Source organism: Pristis pectinata, chromosome 19 (genome assembly GCF_009764475.1).
Source record: "Pristis pectinata isolate sPriPec2 chromosome 19, sPriPec2.1.pri, whole genome shotgun sequence".
Lineage (NCBI taxonomy): Eukaryota > Metazoa > Chordata > Chondrichthyes > Rhinopristiformes > Pristidae > Pristis > Pristis pectinata.
Genome location: NC_067423.1, coordinates 28,168,163 through 28,188,756, shown reverse-complemented (window position 1 = coordinate 28,188,756; position 20,594 = coordinate 28,168,163). Strand labels below are relative to the sequence as shown.

The 20,594-nt window shown below is 40.2% G+C and overlaps 1 protein-coding gene across 1 annotated transcript in view; it reads left to right on the top strand.

Moving 5' to 3' along the window:
• Positions 1–20,594, top strand: part of LOC127580309 (GRAM domain-containing protein 4-like) — a 119,063-nt gene that overhangs the window by 24,921 nt on the left and 73,548 nt on the right. The window contains 1 exon segment of the mRNA XM_052033601.1: positions 15,950–16,070. Within this exon segment, the coding sequence (XP_051889561.1) occupies positions 15,950–16,070 (121 nt within the window).

Here is a 20,594-nt window from a genome sequence, read left to right as displayed (position 1 = left end):
ATAGGTCCTGTACTCTGTGGTTACTTATGATGAATACCAATAAGTGCTGCTTAGAAAAGAGTACAATGTGCTCAATGGCAGATGAAGTTGAAAGGAGTCTATCCTGTGAGCTTAATTTGGCACCTCAGTAGATTTCCCAGGAAATGCAGTGTTCCTTAACTTTAAAGGAATCCAGTGAAGCAACTCTTGCAATATATGCTGCTTTGCACAAACATGTTGCATTGTAAAATAAATTAAAGAATTTCAGTTAAGAATTACAGGAGGATGATATTTTAAATGGAATTGATATACCCACAAGCATTTACCCATTAAGGGCTTGGAAATTTATTAAGCCAATCAACGTTCTCTCCTAGACACATATTTGTAAGACTCTTAACACTCAGTATGTGTTCCTGAACATGAGAGTGCTAACTGAATAAGTTCTTAAAAACATAATTCTCCTATTGGACAGCATTTATTTTTCTATGTAAGAATGAAAAATTAGAATTTTATTGAAAAGAGAGTATTACACTATAATTTATTAAACATTGAACACACAGTGAGACTTAATACAAAATAGAATCTAAACTGACAAAAATGAACTCTCAAATACATCAGGGGAGTGGAAGACCAAGTGTAAGAAGGTGCATTGAGCCAAGCAGTGGCTCATGAGGGACGATGGTGCAGGTTTCGACTCGTCATTTTTGCAGAGATCCAAGGCCTGCCTGCCTGCCTGCCTCTTTCCATGCAGCATTTATCTGTAGCAGAAGATGCTCATGAGTACAGCTCTCTTCATTGTACTTCCAGAATGGGTCTTTCATAGTAAATGACTCTATTCCCTCCTAAGTCTCTGTGATGTCTTCCATCAAAATTGGTGTGCATCAGTTTCTTTCAACTGGAGATTCTATTATTTTGGTGTTGTAGGCCTTCATGTGAACATGGTGTTATTTCAGTGCTTGCAATTCCTCATTCATCAGGCTGTTCTCATGAGACTGCATTAGCTCTGCCACATTGTCAGCCTCAACATATGTCCTGATACAGGGTTTTAACTTGAAACGTTGATAATTCCTTTCGTCCCACACATGCTGTTTGACCCGCTGAGTTCTTTAGCAGGTTGCTTGTTGCTCCGGATTCAAGCATCTGCAGTCTCTTGTGTCTCAGCATAATCCATTCTGCTTCTGTGGCAACTGGATGATACAAATGGTAACCACCTGCTCCCCTTCCTCAAGTCCAACAACTTTGCCATGTGCTTCAAGGCATAACTTGCACGCAACACTGTTCATGCATATACTTGTGACACCTGCCCAGGATGCACTGATGTTATTGATGGCAATGATGATGTTGCATGACCTCCTGCATTCCCTCACCAACAGTTTATCTTGGTCATTTATTTTAACTGGTTGTTTGAAGGTGCATCGAAGGTATTAAGCCTTGAAATTGGCTGGATGAGGGATGTTGTGTTTGGCAGAAGGTACACAAGCTCCATTGGAAGGCAAATTGGGAGGCTGTTAAGCTTCTGTGGGTGACCTGGGGCATTATCGAGCACTGACAGTAATTTAAACTCAAGGTTATTTCCCTTGCAGTTTTCCCTGCTCTTTAGAAAAACCATTCATCAGATGGGAGACAAACATGGGTTTCAGCATAAGATGTCCAGCAGCATTTCCCCAGCCAGGAAGTTCAGACAGTCTTTGGTGGTCTTGCATCCAGATGCAAGCTTTTCTTCTTGGGAGAGGTCCATTGCACATTCGGACTGTGCGCCCTCCTGCACGGGAAAGAAGGCGTACGGCACGCTGTCACCTGTCTGGCGTTTGCGTTTTGTGAGGGTCAGGAAGTCATGTCGTACCTGTTTAAAAGTTCGGTTTGGCTGCCCCTTGGAGTATTGCCTCCCCCCACCTCAATATAGGTGGATGTGGGGGCTACAGGGAGGGCGCAGAAGAGGTTTCACCAGTTTAACCCGGGTAAATGTGAGGTGTTGCCCCTTGGTAGGACTGATATCAAGAGGCAGGACCCTGAACAGTGTTGAAGAGCAGACACCTCTGGGTGCAAGGTGTCAGACCTGAAACCATACACAATACTCCCAAGTGTGGCTGTGCCAATCTCTTGCGTGACTGTGGGCAGGGTAGTGTAGCAGTTGGTGTGATGCTATTACAGCGCCAGCGACCCGGGTTCGATTCCAGGCTGCTATCTTTGAGGGAGTTGGTACGTTCTCCCTGCAACAGTGTTGAAGAGCAGAGACCTTGGGGTGCAAGTCCATGGCTCACTGGAAGTGGCTGCACAGGCAGACAGGGTGGTTAAGAAGGCTTATGAAATGCTTGCTTGCATTAATTGAGGTATTCAGTACAGGAGTCAAGAAGCTATGATGCATCTCTATAGAACTCTGGTTAGGCTGCATTTTAGAGTATCGCGTGTAGTTCTGGTCACCTCACTGCAGGAAGGATGTTGAGGCTTTAGAGAGGGTGGAGAGGAGGCTTAACAGGATGCTGCCTGGATTAGAGGGCATGTGCTATCAGGAGAGGCTGGACAAACTTGGGCTCTTTTCTCTGGAGCGGCAGAGGCTGAGGGGCACTTCATTGGAAGTGTATAAAATGATGAGGGGCATAGATAGGGTGGACAAGCAATATCTTTTTCCCCATTATTGAGCGATCCAATACCACAGGCCATGCATTGAAGGTGAGAGGGGGTTGGTTCGGAACAGACGTGAAGGGTATGGTTTTTTTTTACTGAGAGAGTGGTGGATGCCTGGAATGCATTGCCTGATAGGGTGGTGGAGGCAAATTCTTTGGGGCTTTTAAGAGGGGCACATGAATGAGAGGAAAATGGAGGGATATGGGCATTCTGTAGGTAGGAGGGATTAGCTATGTCAGCACAACATTGTGGGCCGAAGGGCCTGTTCTGTGCTGCACCGTTCTGTGTTTCTATGAGGTAAAGGTAGATGACAGCAATTTTTCACAAAGCCACACCCATCTCATCTGCAGTGGAGACAACCAGAGGAGGATAACTGCCAAGCTTGATGGCTTTGGGAGTGTCAGGGTATTTCTGTGCAATCTGCCTGTCTGCACTTCACTACAAATGCAAACAAGGTGTGTGTTACTACACCATTTCAATCTGAAGAACCAGCCTTGGATGGCTGCGAAGAACTTTGTCATTAATCCCATGCCCTCTTTTTGCTGCAAGCGGATAAAAATGTTCCTGGCTTTGTCCATGATCATAAACTGGCTTAAAGACGTGTAGGTATTTTGATCTGTATACTTTTCTCTCCATTTTCTACAAACTTCTTGAATGAACTCATTTGTAGCATTAACAGTAGTGATGGTCTTTCTAAAATCTTTTATCTTGAATAGATTCCTTAAAATTCTTTGCATGGTGAAGTAGATAAATTGAAATTTCATACAACCTCCACCTGGTGCTCACCCACTGTTTTAACACTTTTTTTATGGACTGTTCATGTTTTAATGCTTGCATTCACATTTTTTTTGAGGGTTTGTATTGTTTTAATCTATTAATAAAATTATTGGTCATGCAGCAAAAAAAAATTAAAGCAACACATCAGATGGACTTGTTTTTTGGTTTTCCCCATGGGTGGCATTCTGTACTTCTTTTCTGTATCATAGAGTACATCTGTGTTACTGTGGCTTAAGATCTGCTCAACAACATTTTATCGGCCAGCCAAAGCTGCAAAGATCACCCGTGAACCACCTGGAAATACAGTATGATGACTGCATTGGCCAAGCAATGATGATGTAATGCACTCTCATTGGTTGAGCAAGTTTGTTCCTGATAGCTGCATTCACTGAAAAGGTTGGACTAATTTGGCAAACCGGTGAGCTGTTAAGCTAATTAGTTTTAACAATTTTGTTTTTTTTTAATGAAACAAAGCTTGTCCCCCTGTTCAAAAGCATTATAATGAAACTATGTGGGGTAACAGGTTACTTGCATATTTATGAAGCAAGGTATTAATCTCTGTGGTGTCCTTAGTTGACAAGTCTGGCATAGTACTTGGGAAGATTAACTTTGATAGTCACATCCAGAGCTCTGGACCATTGATTCAAGATGTGAACTTGGATTCTACTGTCACAGTTAAGGCATTCAAATTCAAGTTATAAAATAAATCTGAAATATTAAAGTAGCATCAGTAACATTCCAAAACTTAACTGATTATTAATGTCATTCAGACAAGGGAATCGGCCATCCTCTCCCAGTTTGGCCTGTATTTGACTCCGGACTTAACAATGTGTTTGATTGTTCCAAGGTTAAGGGCAATAGGGATTGAAAATGAATATTGCCACTAATGTCCACAGCCTGTGTGCAACTAAACAAAAAAAAATTAGTTGATGGTTAGTTCACGGATTACCTGATGGAATGGCTTTATTGGGAACTAGCCACAAAGAAATCCTGCATCCTGTGACCCTTGAACACAATAGCAGGAACTGGAAAAAATGCTTTAGAAAGAAGCAAAAATTGAGATGAAAGTTATTTATGTGAGATTTTCAACAACTGTCCTGGAGAAAATGAATGAAAATAGTCTTTGCTTGTGGTGTTGTAAACACTTTCCTAGTCCTGTATGTTTGCAGAGAAGGAAGTAAAAATGTAGGTCAAATGTTTGGTTTGTAGTCAAGGATTGTAACTGGGACATCATTTAAATAAAGGAAGAAGGATAAAAGTACAAGCAAATCAGTTTGATATTAGCGGTAGGAAAACTACCATGGACCATTGTTGAGGACATAATGAATTTTCACTTAAAGAATGCATGGGTAGGCACGGTAGTGTAGCGGTTAGCGCAACACTATTACAGTGCCAGTGCCCCCGATACAATTCCAGCTGCTGTCTGTAAGGAGTTTTTACATTCTCCCCGTGTCTGCGTGGGTTTCCTCCAGGTTCCTCCTACATCCTAAAGATGTACGGGTTAGGAAGTTGTGGGTATGCTATGTTGGTGCCAGAAGCATGGTGACACTTGCGGGCTGCCCCCAGAACACTCTACGCAAAAGATGCATTTCACTGCTTGTTTTGATGTACGTGTGACTAATAAAGATATCTTATCTTGGCTAATAATAGTCCAACAGTATTGGGACAGTGAAAGTAAATTGTGCACAATTAATCTGAGTAAATTGATAGATGGTTGGTGAAAAGTGGAGCAGTAGAAGTTGTATAAGTGGATCTAATAAACACATTTGATTAAATAACACAGGAATTAATTTGCACAGCACTAAAAAAAACGTGCATTCCATGATTGATAAATGTATTTATGTGGAATGAGGCAATTTTATACATATTTCTGGGTGTCTTAACACTAGTTGCTCATGTCCCATTTTTGAGAGATTTTCATGTTTACTTGTACTAATTTTCCATTGTCTAACTCACCTGAGTAATATCAACATTGGTGCAGCAAACCCTATTTCATTAGTGAGATTTTGTTTTAATCACATCAGTTTGATTAAACAACAGTTGCCATTTATTTGCATAAGAACCACTGAACCGTGCCCAAATTCACTGAACCTGCATTCACATGGACTGTTGCACGCAGTTGTACTTGCAGCTTATCTTGCATGAGGATGACACTGCATTCTGAATTTGCTGAGTGCCCTTAAACATTTTGTGGCAATCAAAACTGACAAAATGGCCTTTTATCTAGATCCATTGCATCTTCATGGATGACTTGGAATGCAAAAATGCTTCCTAGGCAACAAGGGAGGAGCAATGTCAATGCATTCTAAGTTTCCACTGGAAGTCCTCATTCACATGTGACCTTGAAAAAACCACACAAGTGCAAATGGATGCCCTTGCTGCAGAAATCATGGCCACTGTTGCTCAAATTCATTGCCCTAGTCTTCATCCTGACCTTCTGAAAGTCCAGGTACACTGCGTCAACTGGGTCATCCTTATCTATTCTGCTACTCATAGTCACAAATATTTATCAGGCATGATTTCCATTTCATAAGTCCATCATTGACCCTGCCTGATTCTATTATTATTTTCCAATGCTCTGTTATCAGTTCCTTACCATTGAGTAAGGGGAGGACCCGCAGTTTGGGTAGCAGATGAAGATGCATAACAAGCTGATCGTGAGGAGCTGCAGCAACAAGAAGGTCACAAAGGTATGGAGCCACTTTGTCCATGTCCTTGCCAAAGGAGCCCCATGCTAGGTTTCCCTGGAGCTGGAACCTTTTTGCACAGGTTGCGTGGGAGATGTTGATCCTGGAAAGATTCTCATAAACCTCATAATATCCACCTGCCTGCACATTTTTTCTCAAAACTCTCACCTTTGCAATTTCATTTAAGCCCAGGGTACATAGGAATAGTCAGTCAGTGTGATGTAATTAATTACTTATACCTATGTATTGCAGTTATTTCTAGAAAGTTATTTAGCTTAAAATGGCCATCGACTTCCAGACTGAAGCTACCAATCTAATTCTCTTTCCTGGCTCAATCTTGTAGGAAGTGCTAACTCAGAACCAAGATTTCATTGAATAAGGCAATGCAACCCTGACAAAAAATATGAATATTATTTCTGGTTGAGTGCACTATTTTTCAAGTTTAATAGCTGCTGCATCATGAGTCAATTTCAGATCCTGAATGCCTGCAGAGGAGGCAGCTCTTTCCATTTATGAACCTTGTAGTCGCTCATAAAATGATCTGCATCAGAACAGATCCAGTCAAATTCACAAATGTACTTTTAGGATCAGAACAATGCCAAGTACTAGGGCTCCTCAATGAGATTGAAAGGCACTAAAATAAAACCTCTTAATTCACTGAAATAACTGCGATGTTCATTATTTCATTTGATCAAGATGTATATTCAGTTCTCTCGGTCTCATTTAAAACACCTGCCATATCTATAACAAGTCAGTCCAGTTGGCCTACATATCTATGCAGTTGCAAATCTAAAGTCATAGTTTGCCAGCTTTACTTGGGTCCCAATGCTTCTGTGAAGTTTCTGTGAAGGAAACACAACATTGACATGTGCAGAATTTTTTCTTCAAGGGGATGCATCTCTCTCTTCCCCCCTCTCATACATATTTACGTGATTCTTCAAACAGCTATGACTTTTCAGTGGCACACATTCCTCAGTCATGAATGTCTGTGTGATAGCATGCCCTTTTGATAATTGGCATCTGTCAGTGTAATTGCTAATCTGAGACCTTGCTCGCTTTACAAAGTTAACAACACCTTGATTACATGCACTATCCATGGGATCAGACCTGTCATGGGGTCACTCTGTACTATTGCAGAATCTTTGAGCAAGCCCTCCCCAATAATAAGCCCTTGAACCATCTGCACGAGTTCACTCTCATTGCTTACATAAAATCATCATGCAGTAAGAGAGCCTGACAATAGCAGGCTGCCTGTGGCAGCATTGATTGCTGGTTGATGTCAGACTCCATAAAGTAGCCTGGGTAACTTCATTTGGCCTCATGACATGACATCCTGGATTGCCCTCAAACATCTGGGCTCACTGACCTATCCTTTGAAGGTTATTTGAGGAGTGGACAAGCATCATGCAAAAAAAAGGGCTTTATATTCTTAAAACACATGATAAGGTGAAAGCAACCACTATTTACATGAGGATGAGAGAGACTGCAGGTGCTAGAAATCTGGAGCAACACACACAAAATACTGGAGGGACTCAGCAGGTTAGGCAGCATCTATGCAAAGAAATGGACAGTCAACGTTTCAGGCCAATTCTGGCTTCTGCCCTCTTTCTTTCCAGCCTTGATGAAGGGTCTCAGCCCGAAATGTCGACTGTTCATTTTCCTCCATAGTTGCGCTTGACCTGCTGAGTTTCCTCCAGCATTTTGTGTGTTGCTCCACTATTTACATGGGCATGCATTTTAATTCTTTCAAGTGACAACTGCACCAACACTTCAGTGTATTGATGATTCGTATTGGTTAACTGAGGTTAAGGAATAGAGATGAAAGCATTAGTGGATTTTGTACTCATTCACTCAGACATGAGTTGTCCCTGTGGCTACTGAAAACTGATCTATTCGTGTCTCTACAGATGTATTCTGTGGAGGCCCACGATGAACTCGTACACTTGATAGGCATCTTTAAATGTAGGTACCAACTGGTATACGTGCAGCTGGGGAAGTAGACTTGGGTGCATTAATGAGGTCAGGGGCTAGGGGCCAAAGGCCACGAGACAGGTGCTAACCTCCTGCAAGAGAGCAGTTCAGGTCCCACACTGTCAACTGCTTTCCCGTAGTAATGGATAAATAATGATGTATGCATTGGTTGTCGTCCAGATTGCACAATTGTCATCATTGTCTCCAGGCAGTTTGTCTGGGCAGACGAAAGGGCCTTGAAACCCCGTTGTTGGCTCCCTCGTGACAGCTGTTTAAGAATCTGCCTGCTGCTGGTTCAGAATTGGCACAAGTCTGGGGGTTTTGGACTGTGGTTCAGTAGAGACATAAGGAGGCTATGAACCTGCTTGCTGATAAATGGAATTAGTATGTATGGGTATTTCTTCTCTCTGTTAAAAGACTATTGAACGGATGTCTTGTATAGTAAGATGGACTCTTGACCTCACATTCTACCTCATCATAGCTTTGCACCTTATTGTCTGCCTGCTCTGCTCTTTTTCTGTAATGTAATACTATATTTTGCATTCTGTTATTGCTTTTCCCCTGTACTACCTTGATGCACTGATGTGAAGAAATGATTTGTATAGATGGCAAAATTTTTCACTGTACCTCAGTGCATGTGACAATAATAAACCATTTTACCAGTTTTATTTACCGGCAGATCAAAGGGCTGTTTCAGTGCTGCAAGGTTCACTGACTCTGTGAGAAACTTGCTTCTTCAGCTTCCTTGTTTCTTTGGCATTGCTGATATTTGGCAAGAAGAACAAATCATATCCAGGGTGGCAGTGATGTTCTCATGGATCTGCATTAGCTCTGGGAAGAATATGGATGTGAATTTCTCCATTCTTCTACTCATCTGGTGGAGCTGATCTGAAAGGCTGAACCTTGCCCCAGACTTCTTAGAGTGCCAACCCAAGAACCATCTTCTAAATGCCTCCCTGTCCTGGGGTTCATCTGACCCTTCTGAGTCAGCAGTACTGACTGGACAACCTCCGTAGATCAATGATTGAAGTCCTCTTCCCATGCTACCTGATCATGAACCCTCAAGTGCCAAGGTTCTTCCTTCTTGAAATGTGCCCCTGTATTTTAATCCTTTCCTTCTTGATGTCAGTATCTGAGCTGATGCTGTCAGGGGATAGATGCAACGGTATAGTGCTTCTTGACTGCAACAACTGCTGCTGCCATCTCCTCTCACTGTTAAGTTGACTGTAGGCCGCAGGCTATGGCTCAGGGCTCTTCCTTGCACCTGAGGAAAACCTTAAGGAATATATATTAGGTAGAAATGGTCCCTTTGGTCCACCAAGTCTACACCAACCGTCAAGTGCCCATCTTTACACTAATCCTATTCTGACCAATTTTATTCTCTGCATATTCTCATCAACTCCCTCCAGATTCTACCACTTGTCTATGTATTAGGACAAGTTACAATAGCCAATTAACCTACTTATTCATGGATTTTTGGGGCATGGGAGGAAATTGGAACACCTTGAAGAAATCCACACAGTCATGGAAAGGTGCAAACTCCATGCAGACAGCACCCAAGGTCAAGGCTGAAGCCAAGTGCTGGAGCTGTGAGGCAGCGGCTCTACCAGCTGCACCACTGTTACCACCCTCGTTTGTGAATACAAGGATAAAGTTTACCACCGTGTTGGTATCTGAATGAGTAATCTGGTGTAGTGATAGAGCATTGTGTGCATTTGAGATGAGGGTGAGAGGGAAGAGAGGTAGGATAATGAGGAAGTGTTGAGCAAATGTTTTGATAAGTGAAAGGGCAGTGTAGAATCTTAACATTTTTGAAAGTTGAGCCTTGCTTCAAGGAAGTCTCTTCTTTCTAGCTCTAAATAACCTTGTTTTATGGACCTAAGTTCCAACTCATGTTATACCGGTCACTGTGGCTCACTAGAATGGAGCATGTCTCTCCTGCTGCTGTCATGATGCATGAGCCTCTTTAGGTTCCTTTCACAGAGCGTGGGAACATGCTCCCTGCTCTTGGGAATCATTGATACTTTCTCCACCAAGTAAACAGCACTGTAGAGTGCTGATGGTGCTGTGCAGAACTGCCTTTTGAGGGTTGGCTGATGAGTTCTCAGGTGTGTGGCTAAATGCTGGCAATTATGAGATATTCAACTAGAGCTTTCCAGCAATGCCTGTTGTTTCTGAAGAGAATCTGATAATGCTGCTTTATTTTTTACATGGAGCCTAGGAGTATTGCCCTTTGTTAGAAAAATACTTTTTTTAAAAACATCATTGGGGAGAAACAGTGTCTTTTTAATTCCACAGAACTGGTGTACGGATGCTAGATTGTATGACTAGATTGCTATCTCAATGATATTACTTCAAATCTATTTTGGAAAAGTAGAAACTTGTAGTGTGAAAGGGATGATGTCAGTTTCGGTATACAACCGGCTCAGTGATAGGAGGCAGATTATAATGAGAGGCTAATGTTCTGACTGGAAGCATTCTCTGGGGTTCCCTACAGATTGGTATTGGAATTGTCTTGTAAGTAAATGACTTGAATTTGGATATGGGGAGTTTAATTTCATTGTTTATGGATATTGTAAATATGAATATGATAGCAGCAGATTTCAGGGAGACTCTGGCAGGTGAAGTAAACAGATACCTGTCAGATGCAGTTTAATGTGACTAGTATAGAGTGATCCTTGAGAAAAATAACATGGAGAGGCAGGAAAATATAAACGGTAGAATTTTGAGATATACAAGAATGGAGATATCTTGCATGCATTTTCACAAGCCTTTGAAGGTGGCAGGATAAGTTGATCAGAGAGTGAAGAAAGCATATGAGTTTTATGGTTTTAGATAGGGGCATTGAATAAAAGAATACTGGCACTGCTAAACATAACACCGCAGACCTCAAAGGGAGCAATCTGTGTATTTCTTAATACATTTCTAATAGCTTGACATCCATCCTGAAGACTAAATTACGATGATAAATTTACCTAGATGATGACAAAGGTGAGGGAGCTTGCTTAATATGGAGAAATCGGAAAAGCTGGGATTGTTTTTCTTGGAACAAATGATAAAAGGAAAGCTATTCAAGTTAATGAGGTGGTATTATTAGAGAAAAGAAGAAGAAATGGTTACCCCAGCAATTGTGTTGGTAACCAGAGGCTGCAAAATTAAAGAATGGCAATCAGTTCATGTATTTTTATTTTGACATTTGGTATATCTGGTGTCCATTACCTGAAAGGATAGGGAATCAGATTTCATAGGAACTTTTTGAAAGGAAATTTGACTTGGAATTGACCAATTTGTAAGGTTGTGGGGAGATTTTAAAAAAGGCACTAAAATGGGCAGCTGTTTCAAAAAGCTTGCACAGGCATGACAGACAAATAGCCATCTGTTATTTCTAATTCCAAGTATTATTGTCAAACAATTTAAAAAGTGTGAGATTTAAAGAAATGAATCATGTTCAATTATAATTTAAACACACTGTTAGACCATGACAGAACACCAGTACTTTTGAACAGTCCAGTAGAAAATTGTTTGATTTTATAATCTGTAATGATGTAAATTAAAACTCTCATTCTTGTGTTTAAATCTTTCCATGGTTGCATCCCCTCCCAGCCTCTTGGGATCCCTTTGGCCGACTGTTTCATGTGGCCCACTACTAAGTAGCTCGGTTTCACTTGCTTTTAAGCTTAACTCAGGAAGCATTTTCTTAAAAGGTGATTGAAATCTGTGGAATTGTATCCAGGCAGAAACATGAGGGGCAATTCTACTGAAAAGTACAAAAGGCTATGTTTTGGCAAGTGAACCAGGCAGGGCCACGCTGCCAGAAACTTAGTTGCAGTTATGTGGTTTAAAGTTGATGGGCTCAGTGGTATGTCAGCCTACTGTATCAGGAAAAAGTTTATGACTCACAGCAGGCTTGACCTGTTATGGAGGATGCCATGTGTTCTCTTGTATAAACCCTGCTCCTCCCAATTCTTATTTATTGCTAAGATATTTTTGAGAATAACACACCAACAGAAGGCATTTTAATACTCTTTAAAAAGTAATATGAATGGTTTGCATCAACAAAAACAAAGTAGAGCAATAAATCATTATATTCTTTCCACAGGTAGTTTTCCTACCCCTTGTCCGCTTAGCCTAAATAACCTTTACAAAACTTTCCTTTTATTCAACTTGTTTCACCTTGCTCTCAGTACTTCTGTTTTCACCTTCTCTCTGGTATATCTATTTGCAAGGCAAATATCAAGCATTTAGTATTTTTAATCATCTACAGATTGACTAACTTCTCCTTTTCAAGTGTCCCACCTTGTTTTAAAGCAGTTCTCTCCAGTGATAAATTTATAAATGTATTGTTTCATTTTCCCCCCCAAAAAATCACTCTACTTTTTTCACCGATTTTTTTTGTGGTAAGACATTTTACATGTGAACATATTTTCACTTTTTATATAAAAACAGAAGTATTTTGTAAATTTTAAAGTTGTTTGTGAGCAGGTTGCAAAAAGTACATAAAAGTGGAAATGTGCTTTTTTGTGTGTGTGTGTGTGTGTGTGTGTGTGAGGGAGAGGGAGAGAAATGCCAAAGGACCTGTGGGTCAGTTTTGTATTCACCATTTTTATTTGTCATGTAATGTAGAAGTAGAATAACAATTCTAACTAATTATTCTAACTAAACCAAGTCAAAATGTTCAGTCTAGTCTTAAATTATGTGGCCAAGTGTATCACAGATTTATTACTGCACAGAAGGAGGCCATTCGGCCTATTGAGTCTGCCTGGTAACTCTTTCAGGGACAGAGTTTGGTTAAGTTGGCTTTGAGGTGGAATATTGAGCATTTAGATACAGTATACATTGGTGATAATTTGAACATGACACACACATTGGAGACTCATTAACCTTTAACTTATGCACAGGGTAGATGCATATCACTTGTTCTGTTTCAGATTTGATAATTATTCATTTCTTCCTCGGTAGGTTGAAACTGATGGGAGTCATTGTTGCATCTGTGATGAGGTATTTGTTTTGAATGGTTGTTTGACCCTGTTTCTTTTGAAAAGAATCCGAAGTGGGGAAATCATGGATAGGTAGGGAATGTGTCCAAAATGGATGGGTAGCATGTTTACCACAGCTTTGCCAGAATATTATAAAGTACCAGATAAAAAAAAAGCAGTATTGGATTCTATCCTTTGAAGTTCTAGGCATGCGGCTGCTTCATTCCCAGTGTGTGTGGAATAATGTACAAATGAACTAGCAGTAAGGCAGTGGTGGTGGTGCATTCAACACAAATGATACTGGGTAATTGGCAGGATTGTATAACTTACTGTAATTGCCTATCGACCTTGAAAATTGTCTTTCCAGGTGGTGGTATTTAATTACCGATCTTGACCTGGAAGCAGACTTGTTTAAGTTATTACCATTGCAACGTTATTTTCTGCTTCAATGGTAGCACTTATTCATTTTCGTTTCTTCTACGCTGTGCATTATTTGTACTTAAGTGGAGAAAATACATTTCTTCATAGAAATTTGTTCTTTCACATTGATAAATTCAAACATGGGTTTGGATGAAGATGCAGGAGGGCTGATTAGTAAGTTTGCAGACAACACAGAACTTGGTGGAGATGTGGACAGTGAGGAAGCTTGTGAAAGGATTCAGCAGAGTATAGACCAGTTGGAAAAGTGGGCAGAGAAATGGCAGATTGAGTTAATCTAGCAAGTGTGAGGTGTGCACTTTGGAACACAAATGCAAGAGAAAAGTATACTGTAAATGGCAGGACCCTTGGAAGCATTGATATACAGAGGGATTGTGGGGTGCAGGTCCATAGCTCCCAGAAAGTGGCAACACGAGTAGATAGGATGGTAAAGGTGGGGTACAGCATATTTCCATTGTTTGGGGTGTTGAGTATAAAAGTGGGAAGTCATATTGCAGCTGTATAAAACTTTGGGTCAGGCCACATTTGGATGTAATTGTGTGCAGTTGGTTGCCGCATTACTTGAAGGATGTGAGGTTTTGGGGAGGGTGCAAAAGAAGAGTTCCCCAGGATGTTGTCCAGGTTAGACAGTAATAGCTAAAGGAGAAGATTGGACAAATCTGATTGTTTTCTCTGGAGTGTCAAAGGCTGAGGGGCAATCTGATTAAAGCACAATAAGATTACGAGAGGCATAGGCAGGGCGGATAATCCGTGTTTCTTTAATCCCCAGACTGAAGTGTCAAATACTGGGGCCTGTTCCTGTGCTGTTAGTGTTTTATGTTCAAAGTTTCTAACATGAAGATCATTTCACTTTCCATATTTTATATCCATATTTCATATCCATATTTCATTAGGATAAAACACAAGGCCATTTGACCCATTGATTTTATGCAAGCTCTCAGAACTATTCCACGAATCCCATCACTCCACTTTCCCTGTAATCTATTCTCCGCCACATGTGAATTGATTTCCCTTTGGTTCTCCTACTATGCCACACCAGACAAGAGGGTAATTGCAGTGGCTGAATTAACGTACCAACCAGCGCATCTCTGGGATATGGGAGGAAACTGGAGCGTTTAGGGAAATCCACTTGGTCACAGGAAAATGTACAGATTTCACAAAGACAACACTGGGAACTAGGATGGAGGTTGAGTGGATGAAGCATACCTGCTGTGTCATTGTGCTGTTTTGTAAACATATCTTGGGCAAATCCAATTTTACTAAGTACTCTATATGGATTACGGTTTGTTGAGAATTAGCAGCTTTTAGTTCTCTGGTTTAAAAACACTGTGATGCTGGAGGAACTCAGCAGGCTAGGCAGCATCGGTGGAGAAAAGCAGGTGTCAACATTTCGGGTCAGGACCCTTCTTCAGGACTGAAGATAGGAAAAGGGGAGCCCAATATATAGGAGGGAAAAGCAGAGCAGTGATAGGTGGACAGAAGAGGGAGGTGGGGTATACACAAGGATGTGATGTTAGATGCAGGTAAGATAGGCAGGTGCATCTTTGTTTTGTGCCCATCCAAGGTCTTGCTTCTCCCTATCCTAGAAATCTCAGAGTAATCTGTGACCTTCTAATTCCAAGCTCTTTCTCACATTCATACTTATTTACTCCACTTTTAGTTATGCTTTCAGTTATCAAGGCCCTATGCAATGGAACTCTGGCGTCCCTGGTTTTAGACCAATCCACCTCTCTCCCTATTTCGAGTTGTCTGCAACTCTGAAATATATATTGTAATTAGCTGGGGCCCAACCACTAACTACTGCAGCACCTAACAGGTCGCTGTCTGCTATCGTGAAAAAAGACCATTTAATACAACTCTCTTTTTCCTGTCTGTCAGTCCATTTCAGCATATTACCTCCAATTGTTTATGCTTTAATTAATCTGGGATTATCAACAGCCTTCTGTAAATCTAAATTTACCACATTCACTGGTTTCCCTTGTCTATACTACCAGTTACATCCTTGTAGAGTTCCAATTGGTTTGTCAAAAGTGTTTTCCTTTGATATTTTCCAGGTGTCTTGTATTAACATCCTTTATGAAAGACATCAGCATTTTTGTACTACAGGTGTTAGGCTAACTAGTCTGCTTTCCCTGTTTTCGCTTTCCCTCCTTTTAAAAGAATAGTAAGGTTACATTTTTCACCTTCCAATCTGCAGGGATTATTCCAAATTCCAAGCATCAGTGTGGGTTCTGAATTAAGCCACTTCTGGTTCCTTTTTGAGGGATTGTACAGTTTATTGAACAATCCTTAGATCTTATTGATTCACTTTAACAGAAATGAGCAGGTTGAAGTAGTCTCCGCATTGAGCCGTATCAGCAAAATTTTGCTGGTTGCAGCATTCAGCTGGTTGAATCACAGTTGAAGGATGTCTTATTTGCTGTATGCTACCCTGATTCATGCAGTTTGCTTTGGTGGATTATTTATTTCCTGTAAGTATTTTCATTTTTATTTCAGACAGCCACGGGGTCATCGATTATGGCTTTAGGAGTTCAAGATTTCAACAGAACAGAGTCTGAACGACTGAATGAGATCAAAGGACATCTTGAAATTGCTCTGTTGGAAAAACATTTTTTGCGTAAGTGTTTTGTAAGGGGTACACTGCATGACATGACTGCTTATTTTATCTTGAGTATTTTAAGTAAATCAAATTAATTCTTTGTTAGGTAAAATATTTTGTAATATCTGAAAATCTTTGAGAATATTTAAAGTTTAAACTTCACTGTGAGTGTTGGTGCCTTTTTGGCTGCTGCATCAGGTCATTACTTTTGCATATTTACCAATGCTCCTTTGCATTTGCTTCCATTTTTTGGTTTCTGAGTGTTACAGGTAAGGCCAGAATTTATTGACATCCCTTAATGCTCTTGAGAGGATGGTGGTGAGGCGCCTTCTTGTATTGGCGCAGTCCTTCTGGTTACTGTATTGCTGGATGAGAAGGTGTAGGCACAATGACAAAGAAGGAATGTTGGTTTATTTACAAGTCAGGATGGTGTGTTTGGAGGGGAACCTGCTAGTGTTGGTGTTTCGGTATACTTTGAGGCCCTAGTCCTGTTGGTGGTAGAGGTTGTGGGATTAGGAGATTTGTCAGAGTAGCAAGTAACTGTGGTGCATTTTGTAGGTGATGCACACTGCATCCATGGTGCACCAGTGTTTAAGGGAACAAATGTAGACAGTTAGAACAATAGAACAGCACAGTACAGGAACAGTCCATTCGGCCCATCATGCCTGCATCAACCATGATGCCAATCTAAACTAAACCCTTCTGCCTGCCCGTGGTCCGTATCACACTATTCCCTGCCTGTTCATGTGTCTATCTAAATGCCTCTTCAACATTGCTATCGAATCTGCTTCTACTGCCTCACCTGGCAGCATGTTCCAAGCACCTACCACTCTCTGTGGAAAAGATACTTGCTTGCAGATTTCCAGGATTTAGACCTATCAACAATGAAGGATAGAGACTTATTTAGCTACCTTATCTATATTTATCATTGATACCTAAACTGACATGCCCTGGCTCTCTGCACAGTCATTATATTTCTGTCCATTTATTACATTCCATATTTGTTCAGTTTAAATCTCTGTTTCTGATCCCTCTGTTAAAAATGAACATTTTCTTTTGTCTTTTGAGGAGCTTAGTTTGATTGCGAATTAGTACCAGTGAAAGCTTTCAGAATTGTCACTGTTTATAATGATGTTTGGAGAACTATTGCTTTGTTTATGTCATCTATCATTTTTTTTCTGTCTTCTCCTGCCTCTTGAAAATTCAACTAGTTCTGGGGAGGCAAAATTCTGAGCATTTGAAAATGTTTTCATGACACAGCAGATGGACTGTACTGCATGTGATTTAACCATTTCCAATTTCTCGTACAATGCCAGTCTCTCCATTGTGTGGATAATTTTTGTTCTCAAGTGAATGTTCTCCTTTTCATACAGCCACTTGTCCCTAGTATTGAGCAGGAAATGTCAGGTCTCCAGTATGAAAGTGTATCCTGGAGTAGATAATGGCAGGAGTATCAATCATTCAACATTTGGGCCTTGCCAAGCATGCTTTCACTTTTCTGTTTTCCTGGGGCCTTGGTTGTGTCCACTTTATCATTGCAGAGCAAACTGATGGACAGAAATACAAAACAAAACAATGCACTGGAGAGGATTTGGCAACATCAGTGAATCCTGTTCTTGGGTAGCTGTGCAGAGAACAACTAAAAATCTAGCAGCAAACAAAGTGCAGAATCAAAGTCGGAGGTTTATATTTTGTGTAGAACAAGTACCACAACTTTGTTTTTGTGTAGTTTGTCCTTTGTACTAACCCATACATTGTTATTTGGAATTGTTTTTTTTCTCTCCTGTTGAAGATTTGGATGTGAGTTATATAGAGTGATGATTCTTTTTTTTAATAAAGGTATTTTCACTCATTTAAGGGAAATCGACCCTGAAGTGTTATGTATTGGTCATTTAAGAGTTCGAGACAACAGTGGTCAGCACTGAGTAATTTGTTACTTGTATCAGGTTGTCAGCAAATCTTTTGTATCTTGTAGTTTGTGAGTTGCAAACAACATCAGGATAAGATCTCCCTATTAGTTTATGCAAACAACAAAGCAGTGGTCTTTGTGATTTGGAGGCTTGATACAAGGTACTGAAGGGTTATTGAATTAAATATAGGGCTATTAAATAAAGTCACAGAACATAAATATTTTTTAGGGTAACCTTATAAAGCTTACATAAACATTTTGTGATCTCTGCTGGAATACAGTACTTTATTTGTACTGATTGTTTAGAATTCTGCCATCCAGAAGAGAGCTCTGCATGTACTCCCAAACAGTAGCTTTTAAATCATTTTCAAACATAAGAAGGATATAACTTCAAGAGGGAACAGGGATACATGGGGCTGTATAAATTCTGCAAGAGGGAAATGATGCTTATAAGTAACTGCAGATGGGCTTTTTTCTCAGTTTTGTGTGGGTCGAGATAGGTTCAAAGCAGCCATTTCATGTCCTAGCCAGAGGTGATTAGATTAGATTGATCAGCGTTAAAGATAGATGAGCTAATTTCACAGTATCTACTTCTTTAGTTTTGTTTTAATTCTGTGACCTATCTTTTATTACTAATGCCTATTGTACCTCTTATTGAAGCACCTTTCCAGTTGTGTGCTGTTGTAGAATCCTTTTTTGAGCCAGAAAATTCTAAAGGATCCCCAGTAATATTCAAAGAGATGCCAGTGGTGACATGTGAATAAGGCTGTGTAATGTTAATAAGGCTGTGGTCGATATTTGTATATCAACAAAACAACTTATCTGGTCATTTATTTCTCTTCTGGGCCTTGTTTATAAATTGGCCACCCTTTCTACTTTCATTAACAGTGCGTACTTTTTAAAAGTAGCTAATTTGCTGTTATGAGGTTGAAAAAAGTCATTTGTAAGTACAGTTTCCTCCCTCTTTATTACTGCCTGCGAAAGGTGCAGTTAGCTAGATGTACTGAAAGCAAAGGGATTTGTTTTCTGTTATATTCAGAATATTCTGTTTATCTGAGAAGATAATATTTGTTCTTGAAAAGTGTTTTGAATGTGAAATTGAGCAGTTGTGCTCTGCATGCCTCATGCTTACGTTACAGGAAGGTCTGTTCCTGAAATGATCCCAAATCCTCAAACAAGCAGAACAGAATTGTGCATGGAGCTGTGAAATCAGCAAAGACCAAAAGAAATAAAACAGCAGCTCAGATACCTGGAAGCCAAGCAATTCAAGATTTATGATGGATGTTTTGCAGTTTAGCATGGTTTAGAGATGCACTTTGCCTCAAAATAAAATATTTTGACGTGATATAGCACTGTACAAGCAACTTTGGGCTTTTGCTTTACACACAATAGTTTTTTGAAACCATTCATCAGGTGAGTGCTTTTCCTGCAAGCACTTTATGTTTTGATATACAAGGGTACATTAATAATTGACATTGATGTGATATCAGTTAGTCACATTGTAGTGACTCCAAAAGCAATATTTTATTGTCAACAAAAGGGAATACAGTTTTCCACCTTTTTCAGATTCTTAGATTCAAAAGGTGCAGTAGGGTCAGATGGAGGATTAAATAAACATAGCTAAACTTATTTATTCAGATTATTTTTTTCATGGCTCAGTTAGTATCTTTCTCATTTGTGAGTCAGAAAGTTGCGGGTTCATGCTGCAGAGACTTGTAGTGTAAAATTCTTGGCTGATACAGCAGTGCAAAGTCAAGGGAATTGTTTACGGTCAGTTGTCTTTGGAGTGTAATGTTAAGCTTATGCCTTGTTAAATGAACAGACCAGTTATCCTCGTGGTTCTGGTGAAAATTTATCCTTCAATCAATGGCAATAAAATATTTATGTAGTTCTTGAATGGAAAGTGTACAATGCTGATGAGGGATTTATTGGCCAATCCCAACTGGTTTTGAGAAATGGTTGTGAACAGCCACCTACCACTATTGATGTTCACTTTTGAAGGTTCTTTGACTGCGATAGGGGAGGTTCTAGGGTCTCGATGGAAAATTGAAAAAGGATCAGTGAGATATTTACAAGTTAAGATAGCATGTGACTTGGAGGGAAATCTGCAGATGGTGGAATTTCCATGCATATTCTGACTTTGTCCCTCCAGAGACCACTAGTTTGGGAGATGTTGTTGAAAGAACCTTGTTGAATTGGTGCACAATCCATAATGTAGGCACAGTGCATTGATAGTTGGAAGAATGAATGTTTAAGCTGGACTGTTTTGTCCTAAATTCTTTGTGCATCTCAAATGTTGTTAGAAATAGATTGTATTCTATCACACACTTGAGTTGTGTCATGTAAATGGTGTAAATGCTTTGGTGTATCAGGAGATGAAACATTCAACAAAAGATGGCCTTGCAGCCACATTAGGTGGCCGACCCAGTAAATGTTTCTGTTTAATATTGATCCTCAGGATGTTGATAGTGGAAGACTTGTTGTTCTTCCTACTTTGACTTGTACAATGTGGACAACTTGGTTCCACTCCAGTTTTGTTGGTTCTGAAACGACTAATAACTCCACTGTGGAAACCACCATCTCTTCCACAGATGGGGTGGATGGGTAGTTTTAAAGTGGTCTGCTGCACGTGC